At 45.0% G+C, this 15,327-nt stretch overlaps 1 protein-coding gene across 1 annotated transcript in view; it reads right to left on the bottom strand.

Moving 5' to 3' along the window:
- Positions 1 to 211: 211 nt before the first annotated feature.
- Positions 212 to 15,327, bottom strand: part of HLF (HLF transcription factor, PAR bZIP family member) — a 36,033-nt gene continuing 20,917 nt past the window's right edge. Inside the window, exons 3-4 of the mRNA XM_071451292.1 lie at positions 7,294 to 7,514; positions 212 to 4,376 (exon numbers count right to left, since the gene is read on the bottom strand). Coding sequence (XP_071307393.1) covers positions 4,161 to 4,376; positions 7,294 to 7,514 — 437 coding nt within the window. The 3' untranslated portion in view covers positions 212 to 4,160. The remainder of the gene's footprint in view (positions 4,377 to 7,293; positions 7,515 to 15,327) is intronic.

The following is a 15,327-nucleotide window of genomic DNA, read 5'->3' as shown; positions in this document are numbered from 1 at the left end:
AATTATAGTATAGTTTGAATTATTTCATCTCATGTAAATGCACATTTTCTGTGGTTATACCCAACCCTGGTGGCAGCTGGGAAGGTTGGGGAATATTTGCCCCCCCCAGATTAGCTGGGATCCATCCCCAGGTGGGACAGACCAGAGGATGGGGGAGATAAATTCCTTCCCAAAAGTCCCATGCCCTGATACACCAAAACAAGCACACAGCTGAGAGAAGAAAAATTTAAAAGTTTATTAAACATTAAGAATAACAGACAAAAAAAAAAAAAGATTTGGGCTGAACAGCATACAGGATGCAAACCATTTCTTGTCATACAGATAATTTGATCTATTTGTTAAACTTGTATTTAATTCTGTCTCGTGGTGTTGCCAGAAATACGATGGTTGATCACATATAAGTTTTAATATAATTTTTTTTTCTTCACATAAAAAAGTCAACAAAATAAAAATAAGCTGCACATCTGTATTGTAAAATTACCTGCAAAAATAATTTTAAAGCAATAATTGGGGGTATTACAAACCCACAGAGGCAAGATATTCAAATGAGAGGGGTCTGAACTGATCCCATCCCTGGTGCTTGCTCCAGCTCCTCCCCTGCATTCTGAATTTCTTGCTTTTGTGGATTCAAGTCAGAACTTATTTCCATGGTGCTTGGTTTAGTGACTTCAGCACCACTCGAAACAGAAGAAGAAATACCCCCCCTCCTCTGCCACGGGCTTTCCACAGAGAGCCCCAAGGTGCTCAGATGCACAAATCCATCTCCAGTCCCACTGATTTCTAGAGGGCATTCTTTTGTAAAAAGAAAAAATCCACTTCTAAGGTTCAGCAAAAAATGAAAGAGAAGACAAGCATTTTACCAATGCTTATAGTGTAATAGAGGTCAGTGAATTATTTAGATAAGCTATTAATTATTCTGCAAATATATATATTTCTATTTTTATAAAATTACAATTTCTTATACCTAAAAGCTCCTTCATGAGCAACAAAGCCATCAGAGGTGTGATGAGCCCAGCTGAGCTCTCCTTGGGAACTGAAAAATGAGCTGAACTTCCATTTATTTATTTTCATTGTTATTTCAGGGAGACAACCTGGATAGTGAACTTGGGATTTTCCAAATTTTAAGCCCACACATTCTGCCTTTTTTTTTTTTTTTCCCCCAGGTGAGCTTTTCAGAGCAGCCAGAGTGTCTAAGTCCCACAGGAACTGGGGAGTGCCCAAGTCCCACAGACCCCTCAGAAGTCCCCAAACCAGAAGAGAGGCTGTGACAGCTGTGACATTCCCAGGGCTGGGATGGGACAATTAGGCACCAAAGTGGCTCTGGGACTGCTGGGCAAGGCAGAGCCAGGAACCTTGTGCTCCTCTGTGGCCCTGCCTCAATAAACCTGATATCCAGTCTTCAGCCACTTCCCACCCCTTCCCTGCCCAAAGAAACAAAAGAATTCTCTTTTTCCTTTTCTAAGCTGCCTTCTGCATGTTACACAAAGTTTTGTGGTCACAACCTGCCCTAGCAGTGGCACCACTGACCTCACCCTGCCCTGGGGTCCCCCCAGAATTCCCCCTTGTGGGGGTGATTTGAGACTGCTGCAATTTGCTGTGCTGCTGTTGAAGGTGTGCCCGCAGCAGCTCCAGTCCTGCTTCTCCCAGAGGGAAAACCAGGGGCATTCCCAAGGGGCTGCAGCAGAGACCCCAACTGTGCCTGCCAGACCCTCCTGACCCCTGCAGTGCCTTCTGCTGACCTTCAGGGAATAACTCACTGCACTTCAGACCTTCTGTAGCACATGGAAACTCGATTTGCTGCACAAATGGCCCACGGGCAAGCACTGCAACCTTACAGGACACCGAGAAGCCAGGTATGGCTGTGAAAAAATACTGGAGAAATGCCATCCATGCAAGGGTGCTTTTAATGCTGACCAAAAGACTGAGTTCTTTGCAGCCATCTCCTGAAGCATGAATAATGATTTAATGGAATGAACAACGTTTTTATTTGAAAATAATGTCAGAACGCTTAGAAAACTGTGAGCAAGACGTAGCACCGTATTTTCCTCACGTTACTAACTGTATGCAGTACACAGAGCTGTGTATAGGATCTGAGCTGTTTATAACAAAAAAATTCAGCTGGAAACAGATTCTAGCAGCAGCAGATTGGAAATTAGAATGAGTGGTTTTGTATTATATATTATTTTTCTGCCATTACAAAATGTTGTAATGTCTAATCAATAGTTGACTAAAATCCATGTTGTGCTTTGTCCCTGTTAAACAGTTTCTTTATGTGTTTCTGATGAAAAATAAAAACAGTCTCTCTTTTTCAGTAATATGGAAAACCCTGGAAAGCCATATTACTTCCATAAAAATTTAATTTAAAGCACAGAACATGCCAGTGTGCCAGGCTTAAAATTACGGATTTAAAAAAAAAAGAAGAAAACGACAACCAACAAACCCCTAAGCATTTCCTTTCTATACAATAATGGAGAATATATATCTTTGCTATATATTTTAAACATGGAATAGCTTTTTCTTTTTGCTATATATATGTCTTTCAAAATACATTGTCAGTATTTGTACTTGAAAAATACTGTACAAAACGAACATACTATAATTATTCTGTATAAACTTTATACATTTTATAATATCTATCCTTTTGGTCTAGAGTAAACACTTAGATTGATCGGATTAACCACAGTATATGACAACACCATCCCCCTCTGAAATACACCAGTGTCTCTTACATTCATTTTTCAGAAGTCCACTTTATATTAGAACATACATGTTCAAAAGCAGTTTAAAACAATAACGTTCAGAACCATCAGTTCATGTCACACTCAAAATAACAATCACTAAGAAAAAATGGGCTTTGCAAACCAGTGACTTCTTCTAACTGAATAAAAGTGATTTTTTTTTAAAACAGCAAGATATAATCCACAGAAAATATATTACAAAACATGGGAAAAAAACAGCTGAATTTAGGTATTTATTCAACTTTTAATCACAAAATGGAGTAACTAAATGAAAACAGAAAAGCCCCTCTGATTTCAACATCAGATCTGATTTGAAGCTATTTAATTTTGTTCTCATTTTCAACTAACAATCCTGCTCCTTACACATGCGCTCCCCCACGGCAGGGACACAGCCAGCATGCTCATGGGAACGTGTCTGGGACTTTTTGGAACTCCTTGTTAAAGACATCGAGACTGCTGTTGGGTAGGGAACCATCCCACGTCCACTGGGAACATCCGGGCAGCATGCACGCAGGATTATTGCTTCAGGTACAGGCAGTGCAAGGAACACGCTCTGTGCTCTACCAACAACTCCTACCTACCTACCTGGGGTCCGTGGAGAGAAAAGGAACCTTAGTAGCTATAGAGAAGCCATTATGGGATTTATCATGAGTATAGCTAAACTCAGTCTAACAGCACTTTTTAAATCTGAAGACAATTATTACCAAAACTTAAAAATACAACAAAAGCAATCTATAAATTAATAGTTCTGCAGTGTAGTACTAAATTATTATTTGTGCACTTTATTAGCATGTTAACTTTTCTGATTAGACAGACTTAAAACGATAGCTTGTTACTCTCGAAAAAAACTGAGATCTACCTTTTTTTTCTTTTTTCTTTTTTTTTTTTCTTTTTTTTTGTAATTTATGCTGGGATCTTTCCAAGTAAATCAGGAGGATGGAACTGATTACGAGAACATAAAACCCCTACTCTGAAGCAGCACTGAAGGAAAAAAAAAAATATATATATAATAAAAAGCTTACTATGGCGGTTCTCAACAGTCCAGGTAAAAATGTGGCACCCTTTGAAGAGGGCTGATAAAAATGGGAAGTGCTGAGATGCGCACGCACACGCACAGCCACGCACATGCACACCCACAGACACAGACCTGGGCACACACGTGTGCACACACACACGCAGGGACATGTACACGCAAACAAAAAGAAAAAAAAAAAAAACAACAAAAAACCAACGTTAAGTCAGTTTTGTTTCTGCTTCTGGTAAAGTGCTGAAGACAGAAAGGTTGGTTTGGGTGTGGTGCTATCAAACAGGAAACACATTGTCCATCTAGTCAAATACCAACCCACAACAAAGAAAAAAAAAGAAAAAAAGAAAAGAAAAAAGAAAAAAACCCCAAAACACCCCACCTCCCCCACCTGGGATTTACAGGGGGCCGTGCCGAGCTTCGTACTTGGCCAGGACGTTCTTGCACTTGCCCAGCTCTTTCCGCAGGTCGGCCACCTCCTGGCGCAGGGCCGAGTTCTCCTTCTCCAGGAAGGAGGCGCGGATGGCGATCTGGTTCTCCTTCAGCCGCCGCGCATCCCGCGAGCGCTTCGCTGCCATGTTGTTCTTTCTGCGCCTGGCCCAGTATTTGTCGTCCTGCTCGTGAGACACACAGAGAGGCAAACAAAGGTGTTACATTTTGGTAGATGCAGAGCTGCCCACCGGGAGCCGCTCCCAGAGGTGCCTCTGGACCGCGGGTGGCCGCGGTGTCACCCATGGCACGGCGGGACCGGAGTTACAGCTTTGTGTGGCACAATCTGCCCTGGCAGCACAGATGCCCTCACATGTTTCTGTCAAAATGTTTACACTAACCCCCTCATCCTCCTGACAGGGAATTCCTCCAAGGAAAAGTGAAGCAATGTTCCGGAGGTACAATCCATCTCCCATCTAGGCTGACCTAGTTAGTCATGTGCCATGAGTCACCCTGAACAGTGGCTGCAGCAGCACTCGTTACCTCTGGCCCTGCTCAGCACTGCCAGCCAACACCTGGTTCACTCTCTGTGTTGATATCACCCATTTTATCGACTGCTCTGCTCTTTTTTAATGTTCAAAGCACTCTACAGAGCCCCAAAATGTTCCTGTCTGCACCACTGTCACTACAAGAGGATTCCTTGGCACAGTGATCATGACTGTTCTGGGACCAACCACAGAGATTAGTGCAATAGGCTTTGGCTGTGGAAAAAAAAAAACATTGGACAGAAATAGGTCCACTACTCCCTGAGGTTTGATAAGCTAACATATTCCCAAAGTGTTATCCCTGAAGACTTGCCTCTAGATCACCTTACTGCACTGGTGTATCAAAGACTCAAAGTAAGGACTGAATTTCACCTGATTTTTCCACTCTTCCATTGAAGTGGCCTTCAGCAAAATGGCAGTTTTCATGTTGCTTCATAACTGAATTAAGTTCCAGAACTTTGGAACAACTCAGGAAATACAAAGCAGGTAGAATCTCTTGTGAAAAGTGAAATTCTGTCCCCTGCAGAGTATGAGTGATGCAGCCACTCAACCCTCAAACTCTGCCTTGCCAAGTCACAGGGTTCAAACTCCCTCTTTCTTCATCCTAACATGCTTCCAATTCCCCGTGCAGCTCCCAAGAACCAGCACAGGGCACGAGATCCAGCTGCTCCTATGCTGCACTGAGCAAACATCCACCACTCCTGGGTTCTTCTGGCCAGCCTAATCCTGCTGCTCTGCACCTTCTGCTGCTGCACAAGGCAAAGCAGGAGCAAAACAACTGCTGGCAGGAGGGCTCTTGAACTGCTTTCTATCAGTTTGGCTCAACAAAGAGTGCAGGAATGCTGATCTGGAGCCAGCATTATCTCTAAATGGCTCTTCACCTGTACGTAGATGGGCCCCAGCAAAATCCTCCGAAAAAACAAGCATGCAGCAAAAAGCTGTGACCCAAATCTTGTTTATAATTTCCCATCTCAATTCACTCCATAAAAATCAGCTTTAAGCAATTTATTAGTGTGCCACCTAGGCTTCATCCCTCTTTATTTTAACAAATTGCTATGGCAAATCCCTTAATCCAGGCCTGAAAGAGGTAAGGCTGGCATTTCCAAATCACATGCAGCCCAGAGACGATTGACTGGTCTAATCTGCTTACCCTCCCCCAAAACCCAGAGGCTCCACATGCCAGGGCAGGAGCAGCACTTGGGTCAAGCACTCTGAAACGAGTCAAGGGCAAGTGACGGGATGATCCCGAGGGAATGAGAGACCCTGAGCTCCTGCTTCACTCCTGTGCTGCACTGCTGGGCTCCACCTCTGGCCAACAGGACCTTTGCCAAAAGCTTGCTTTGATGAATAAGGGTACCTGGGAGACATGACAAACTCCAGCCATTCCTGCAGCAAATACCTCTCCCTTGGGCACTGCAACCCAACAGGGCATCACAGGCAGCAGAACTTGCCCAGGTAAGCAACAAGGTGCAGGCAAACCTTTGTAAAGGAAAGCTGAGTGACAGCAACCTGAACATCACTGCAATTGTGATTTCTGTGCTTTTTACTTGCACCACAGCATGCTTAGGGATAAAAATAGTTTCTTTCCCTAATGCTATCAATCTGGTACAAACACATGGCATCCCAGGCTCCCTGCACATGCAGCCAGGGATTCCCACTGACTCCAACAGGTTCTCAGGCTGTGTCTCTTGGGGGCAGTAGCAACAACAGAATGAAATTCTGCCCTGACTGCCTCTGATAAAAGAGATTCTCTTGGAAAGCACATACCAGGAAAACAACTTTGCAAATAATATTCAGAGTGTTTGATAACCTGGATCAGTTGATCAATTTTCCTGCTATCTTCATGCACTTTGCTCTTCACATCTCAGAAGCAGTGAGTGGCACAGACTCTTTCTTCTAAAATATTGATGTCGTATTGTATTTTACATATTGTATTAAAACACACCTCTCAGCAGAAAAATTCTGTTTTCTTCTGTTTTCCTATCACTTGTCTAGATTCTTTCACCTGGATTAGTGAATATATATTAGTGAAATAGCTTTAACTATAGTGTTCTCATTCATTATTAAACACAGAACTACAGCAATTTCCGAATAAGACACAATATACTTCAGTATGTCATCAGGGTCCTCCATTCTCCTTGAAGGATTCACAGCCTGTGCTGAATAGACAGAGGATGAAGATAAAGAAAACATGAACAGAGACAGGACGAAGAAAAAGGAAACATGATCAGACGAAGAAAAAGGAAACATGATCAGGCTGTTTCATAAGTGGGAAATATGGGACAAAGCAAGCTTGTCCAAGGTCAAGCAGGAAGTTTCTGGCATACAAAGGAAATGAATACTGAGCTCATGAATTTCAACTGTTGCATAACTAATAAGGGACATCCTCCCTTCAGTCTCATCCAGAACCCTGAACAGTTTTATTCTACAGCAAAGTCAGATTTACATGGAAAGATTTACCTTACATGACAAAACAGATTCATGCTCCAAATCTGTACCTCAGTGAGCAACTGTCAGAGACCCTGTAGGAATCACCTCGTCACCAGTTCCAAATTACCTTCAGGTCATCTGGGATGAAGACTTTGCGAGCTTTCTTAATCATGGGCTGGGGTTTCAGCTCCTCTTCGGAGAACTTGCGCTTGCGAGGATCGAACATCTCCTGGCCAGGAATGCTGGACAGAGCGAGATCTGCAGGGTCAGGTTCGTAGCCCACAGGAACTTGGATAGTCTCAGGATCAATGGGGCTTGGTGTGTTCCGGTTTGCTGGCAAGATCTGACCTACAGAAATACAGGACAAATACAGCTGGGTTAGAAAAATATGTTAATTGTAGCAAAGGTTTTTAGAAGATCTCTACAGATTTTACAAGCAATAATTCTTTCAGCTTTCCCTTCAGATTTGGTATCTATGCTTACTAAATATTAGATTGTCCATTCTGCAAGGTGCATATTCTGACCCAGACATGTTCATGGCCTTTATATTCAGAATCTGTTCCTAACTCTGGTGGCTAATCTTGGATTCCAACGTAACATCGCTGAATCCAACACTGGACTGCAGGCAGAAGATATATTGCTCCAACTTGTACCACTTCATTAGGATCCCATCCTCTGGAACAGATCAGAAGTACTGTCATTTACTTCAGATCTATCAGCACGCTATAACCCCTCACAGTTATACCTCTGAGGGTATGTTTATTTTACAATCAAACAATGTACTGTACATGCCATGAATAGCATCTTATGAAAATGTACTTTCAGCTGTGCTGAAGCACTCCAAGGAGACTGCTATTTATTCTTTATGAAATCCGATCAGGGATATTCTAAAAGACAGTGAAGGAAACCAGTGACATGAAAGGCTACAATGATTCCTTAAAGATGCTCTGCAAAAATTAAAAAGACACTCATCGATGCTGCGTTTCTCTTTTATGGTATATAAAATCTAATACAAAGGAGCGTATCCCCAGAAAATGAGCACTATACCTCCCATTTTTCTCTTTTTGATTTTAGATAAAGCCTTCAAGATCCTACAGCACCAATGTGGGCACCATTCCCACTAAAAATCCAATTTAAAATCTCAACCAAAGGCTCCAAAAATAGGATCCTGAAGTCAGCTGCCTAAACATGGACTATCCCTGGGGGCAGAATTTTCAGAAGTTTTCACATGCCTCAGAAGTAGAAGCCTCACAGACTTCAGAGGGAGGCCTTCTGATTGAAGCAGATATTCTTTTATCATTTTAGCTATTTGCTAATTCACTTTAACTTTAGCAATATGATGGCTTTCATGATAACTACAAAAACATCCTGTGGCTGTGTAATATTTCCTTACTTGTGCCCATGTCTGCAACATTTAGGGTGTAAAACAGTAAACATTACATGCCATTTCTAATTCCAAGGCCAACATTAACAATGTAGTTTTTATTTTAATAATATGGGAACTGCACGGAAAATGCACCGGGGGAATTGCACTGCGCAGCGCTTGCTAAGGGAGAGCTTTTGTAACTCCTATTTTAGAGCTGATAAAATCAGCTTCCAGGAAAGGCTGGTGAGGGCCGGGGAGAGGAGAAAAGGAGGATCAAAGTTATCAAAATATAGATGCGGCTACAGGAGAGGTTGCGCGAGGAAAGGATGCTGCTGCACGCATGGTGCCACTGCGGAGCGCTGCCGCCCCGGCTCGGCTGGGGACGCGCTGCTGGAACGTGGCGCTGCGCTGTCCCTCGTTAGTGCAGCCGGGAACCGGCGGTGCCAGGGCTGCTCCCCGCTCCCGGGGCTAGGAACGCGGCGTTTCCAGCCGGCACCCCGTTAGTACAGCCGGGAACTGGCAGTGCCAGGGCTGCTCCCCGCTCCCGGGGCTAGGAACGCGGCGTTTCCATCGGCACCCCGTTAGTGCAGCCGGGAAGCGGCGGTGCCAGGGCTGCTCCCCGCTCCCGGGGCTAGGAACGCGGCGTTTCCATCGGCACCCCGTTAGTACAGCCGGGAAGCGGCGGCGGCCTTTCCCCGGCCCGCCCGCGGTGCCGCGGGTGCCGGGCGCGTTCCCGGCGCAGCGCTCCGGGATAACCGGGACAGCCGCGGGGAGGCTCGGCCCGCACGGCTGGGGCCCCGAGCGGCTTCCCACAAGCTTCATCCCTCCTGGAGACGGCGGAGCGCGGGCTTGAGTCACCTCCCCCCCGGTGTCACCTCCCGTCAAGGGACGCGCACCCGGCCGTGGGGGCCGATCCATCGCTGATGGATGGATGGGCTGCCACGGGCTCCTTTGAAGGAGCCAATTTACAAATTGCCAGTGGCTTTGAAGGACGAAACACAGGAAAAGCTCCTTGGGTGAGTGCCTCTTCCGCAGCAGCCAGGTATTCCTTACTGCAGACAAATACATAGATGGATGCACCTACAAATGGTGCACTTTCTGTAATACTGATAAAAATGAAGTAAGACACGAGCTCTGAGCACTTTTATAATATTTCTGGTGAGCCTGCAGGGTGTTTCTAAAAGTAAAATGGATTGTGAAATCTGGCCCAGCTTTCTAATTGTCCCACGTGAGAGCCTGTATTTAAATATTGCTGAAGTTCTTGATATACAGGATCAGTTTGCATATTATCATTTATCCACAATGCGACATATTACACAATTACATGAGCTCTGTAGTCACTGGCCTCAAGAAATTTTACAGTATCACCCTAAAAACAGGGCAAAAATGCTCCTTTTAGACATGGGAAATTGAGGCAATGCATCTTAGCAACACAAGAGCAAAACAAATAGCGATGCACCTCCACAGCAGTCTGGGAGCAGACACGGCAGTCAAGGTCCTGCCTTGCACCCTCCACACACAGGTTTCCTCTCCCCTGCTTTAGGAAACTCTCACAACTACAGACCTGGCCCTTCAGCAAACACAAGATGTTCCAGTGCCGGTGAGAAGCTCATTCAAGGGGAATGCTGCTCACCAAAGCCTGAACAAACCATGTGTCTGAACACCGTCATGAGGAGCCCCAAGAGTGCTGCCCTGTGAGATATTCTACACCCACATGGCACACACACCTCTGCCAGTCTCTGTTCTGTCATGCTCCTGCAAACGATCAGCAATTCCATCAAGAACAGACTTAACAAGAGTATCTCAAGCCCCAGGCAGAAAAACCAGAAATGCTTTGTCCAGCATTTTACGTTGGGCAACTCCTGGCACCCGGGACCTTTTTATTTATTCTATCAAGTTTTGCCAATACTGCAAGCCAGGAACCTGTCTTCGTTAGTTTGCTGGCCAGTGGCCATGACATCTCTGCGGTGCTGGAACTTGTCATAATCCAAGGGGACAGCGTGGGCTGTGCTGGCCTTGGCTCTGCTGTCGCTGCAGGAGTGCGGAGCGCGGCCTCGCCTTACATCGCTCCCCGGGCTCCTCTCCCCGGGTGTGCTCGGCACTTTCGCTCTGCATCCTCCTGCCAAATTTGTTCGGGGTGTTATTTTTATGCACTGAATTCCTCGCAATCAGAGGTAGGTCAAATAAGCACAGCAATCTGAATGTCATGTGCCCAGCAGCCGACTAATCCTTGCATCAGCAAGTTTCCCAGCTGTCACAACAGCCACAAAAGGGCTGCTCGGAGGCTCTGATGCACAAGGAATCGGCCAAGGAGGAAACCCACTCTGCAAGGTAAGGCCCCTCAGTGCCCAGCACGGGAGCCAGATGCCTCTGCCAGGCTCTGCATTATTTAAACACTCTGTGCTCACAACAGCGGCCAAATTTTCACAACAGTGAAGTGGCTGGACTGTTTAATGTGCTTAAGCTTTGTTCTCAATGGGGGATGATGACGGCCAAGTGTTTTGGAAAGAACTTAGCCCCTCTATTTAAGTTGCTGAGATGAGAACTCTTGAGCATTAAGCTCTTTTGGAAATCCAGCTGCAGAGCTCCACGGTGGTGGTGGTGGTGGAAGCAAGCCGGGAACAATTGTTAATGGAAACTTCCCCTCATACCACCCTAGTGATGTGTCTCAACCGTGGCCTGGAGAGACCACAACTGTGTCAACACTGGCCTTTTGTCTGGAGCCTTTCCCACTTATAGAACTCCACTCAATCAAGAAGGGGTATGCCAGGACAGACACAGCTCCAGGTGTCTCCTGGCAAAGGGACCAGCAGGTTTTGACAACCCCAGCAATTCTGCTGCCCTAACATCTTGCCCTTGCTAACGCTTTTGGTGTTTCTCTGGCAGATATTAGCATAGTGGAAAATTTTCCATAAAAAAGGACTTAAAAGAAAGTTTGCTGTTCTAATCCTTTCAGTCAACGTCCTCCTCCTCCCAGCAGAGACTGCCAGTGAGAAGTCCAATGTAATGGCAATATTTTCAGTCTGATTGCTTTTTCAGAGAGAAGTGGACTGAGGCCATTCGCTTGTGTCATTGAGGTGACCAAACTGCTGGTAAAAAAAAATAGAAGCTTTAAATTCCTTGCAATAATTAAAATTCCCCATTCAAAAGTATAGCAGCATTTTTGTACACGTACAAAACCTCAAATGCTGATCTGGTATCATAGGGAGTTCAATCACCACATCCTGACTCTTAATTTCCCCTTTTTGAAACATCCCACCTACCAGCTGTGCCCAGGAGAGTGAAGACAGAAATAACCTCTTCAGCTGCACTACTGCTTGGCAGACTTCTTATCTGTACTGCGAGAGATCCCTGGTAAATTATGTGGAACACAATTCTGAATCATTCAACTCCCATAGAAATGTGTCTGATTTTCAGAAAATCTCCCTTCTCACAGCCCTTCTACACTCCTCATCAGCTCAACAGCTGGCTGGAGAACAGCACCGAGATGAAGAAAAGGGAGTGAAAATGTTCTAATCAAAATATTTTTCCCTATTTTTTACACACATTGGAGGGAAATAAAAGAGGAGTTTCCTACTCAATTTATTAGCGGCCCAGAGATAAAACATGTGTTTGCTAATCATTTTTCTTTATATAAACGGAAGGCACTTTGTGTGTGTCAGTCAGGCTCTGCAGCACAGTGGTTAAACTGCCAGATAATCCTCACCCAGAGCTACTCCAGAGCTGTCCCTGTATGTTTTCCAAGCCATCTATCTCCTTGGCAGCTGGCCAGCTATTTGGGATAGCTCCCTTACTCCAAATCACAGCCTGTCCTGGACTAATCTGTCATCCAACTCTGCATTAACTCCTTCAGCCTCCTGAAGTTCTCTCACTGCAGAACCCACAGCAAGAGTGCAGGAATCAAGACAGGCAAAAATCCCCACAGGAAGCAAAGTAAAAGGGGTATTCTGGAGGTCAGGATTTATCTAAGGACAGCAGCATGTCATGCAATCATTCCTCACCTACAATATTATAAGCAACCTTTTATCTACCCTATCTTACTCTATGTAATTTCCCTGCTATTAGGATTGTAGTTGTTTTCCAGAAACCAAATCATTTAGGTGGATAGGACTAAAGCCACACACTGGAATGCTCCTGCCCTCAACTGGAAGGACAAACCAAACCACTCTCTGCCTTGGGATGAAGAAGACACTTCACCTCTGGGTGTGTTTATGCAAGCAATTATAGGAGCTTTATTTTCTTTCCAAGCAACAGGAAATCTGTGTATTTTGACCAGGGCTCCAAGCTGGCATGGACATTCCCCTATTCCTTATCTTACACAAACTCGATTCTGCTGAACATGGGGTGACTGCAAACACTTCCTGCAGAAAGAAGGATCTCAACCCAGTGCAACCACAACATAATTTGCTGCTTTTAACACACACTATAGGACTGGTACACAAAAGGGTTTTTAAAATGTGTACTTTTTGAAGATATCAGCATTGTTTACAAACCTTGTGCATTTAATTATGAAAGAATTGTCATCTCCCCTCTCAGCATTGTGTGCCTCCGGCTCCAGGCCTCTACAGTATTATTCCAGGCAGGACTGGTAGTCTTATTAAGACTGTCTAACGCTTCCCATTAGAGGATGCTGTCTTCAGCTCCTTCAGCCTTTGCCAGGTTTCAACCATTCTGTTTGGATTTCTTGTGCACCAACTGCTTCTGCCAAAATGGTTCTGCAGTTTCCCAAAAAAGGTTCCACAAAAAATACTTTGTTTTGAGCCTGTTAAAAATTTCTGGCAGACTTCTCACTGCAGTGTGCTAGTGGCCTGTGCACTGGAAGAGAGAGGGCAGCTCCTGGGTCAGTGTTACTTCAGAGAACCACAGAACAGTTTAGATTGGAAAAGCTCTCCAAGATCATCAAGTCCAAGCATAAACCCAGCACTGCCAACTCCACCACGAAACTATGACTTCAGTGCCACATCTCCGTGTTTTTTAAAAACCTCCAGAGCTGTGATGCAACCACTTCACTGGGCAACATGTTCCAGCTGTGGGCATGCTCAGGCTGGAGGAGAAGGGGAGGATTTCATTGAGTGATTAGGACTCAAAGCTGAGAAGGGGGTAAGGAGGTGAGGAAGGTGAGGATGGCAGACTGGCAGCCAAAGATGAGAGGGAGAGAGCCTGGAAGGGGAAGGTTGTTCCAGCAAAGGCTGTGATGAATGCACTCAGTAGAAGAGCACTGTTGAAGGGAACAGAGCAGGATGAGCCTGTGCTGATGGTACAAACACAGCCCCAGATTCCCAAGTGCCACAGATTCTCTTCAACAAACAAAACACTGGCAAACCTCCCTGTCTTCCTTCAGCTCCTTACAGCAAGGGTCAGTTGTCATCCTCTACTCAGTCCCACCAGCAGGACACTGTGGGGTGCTGTCAGATCCATTTCTACTCATTTCCAATGTGCCTGTTGTAAGAGTGGGACATGAGAAAGTCTAGGTTGTCCTTTCAATTTGTTTTTAAAATTAAGTGCAAGAGCTGTGTCAAAAGTCCAGTCATGGTTGCAACAATCTTCCAAGTTTCACATACTACCTTTACCTGGATTCTCTCCTCCTTAAGGACACACTTGTTTCACCCATTTTGATTTACTCAAATAAATCCATATAATATTTGCCATAAATTATTCCAACCTCCTGTAGAGAAACAATTTCAGGAGTTCCCTCCAGCACTGACAACCACTGCATCTGTGTGCTTCAGAAACAGCTTCTTCCCCACAAGACTCCCATGAAAGAAGGGGCAATACTTACCCTTGCAGATGAAGCAGTACAGATATTTTAACTCAAATCATCATTCTCTCAGGTTAGCAAATATTGTAGGCATTGGCTGCATTTCAAATAGGACTCTCATGGGCTTCTGCAGCTGTGGGGCACAGGTGAGAGCCACCCAAAGCGTCACACTGGGCTCCTCACAGAAAGGGAAGCAAACACATGGTGTGACACATCCAGAAAATCAAATTAATTGCTCATAATTCTGCTGAAACTTTAGCAAAGTCCAGTCTCTCCAGACAAAATCCTTTGGTCCTTCCTGCCAGATTTTCCCTTCTTCTCTTGCTGTTCCCTGCATCCTCTCACATCTGCAGTAAATGAGGTCAAGATCCAAGATCCTACAGACAACCACTTCCTTCCTGAAATGGCCCAGATTCAGCCCAGAGCTGCTCTGAGCTCTGCAGGCAAAATGGGAAAAGGGGGAAGAAGAGGATATAATATAATTAAAGCCTGCATTTCCAAGGGACAGGGTTTGCTATCCAAGGCTGCACACGTGGCCTTCAGTTGTGTGCTTGCAGATCTTCGAGGGACTCACTGGCAAGCCCTGCCTGTGGTTACCATGGAGTGCCTGCAATACACTTTGCCTGCTGGCCCAGCAATGTTCTGCCCTTCAAAACAATAAACAAACAAATAGAAGGCACCAGCAGGTAAAATATTCCACTAACATCTCCTGGAGTTCAGACTCATCTCTTCTGTAAGACCCATACTCTGAAAGCCTCCTCGGATTTAGCCGGCGTGAAGGCAGCACTTATGAGCTCAACGAGGCCTCATCTCTGAAAACAACCAGGAAATCCAATTTTTATTCCCTTCCAATCTATCCCTGCAAGATGCCTGACAGGAGCTGCTCCTGCTCTGAACAATTCCCTTGCAGAATGGCTAAGTGGAGGAACAGAGGGTTTGATTCTGCTCCAAGGACACCGAACAGGGATTTTAAAATTCTTGAAATCATGAATTGATAAAATCTTGAAAGCGTGAAATCCACAGTGCTCCTAAATGCC

The sequence above is a fragment of the Agelaius tricolor genome, unplaced genomic scaffold (assembly GCF_023055355.1).
Source record: "Agelaius tricolor isolate 1412-34295 unplaced genomic scaffold, bAgeTri1.0.p SCAF_32, whole genome shotgun sequence".
In the NCBI taxonomy this organism is placed as follows: Eukaryota; Metazoa; Chordata; class Aves; order Passeriformes; family Icteridae; genus Agelaius; species Agelaius tricolor.
The sequence above is the reverse complement of the archived record's forward strand: the minus strand, read 5'-3'. Positions and strand labels throughout refer to the sequence as shown.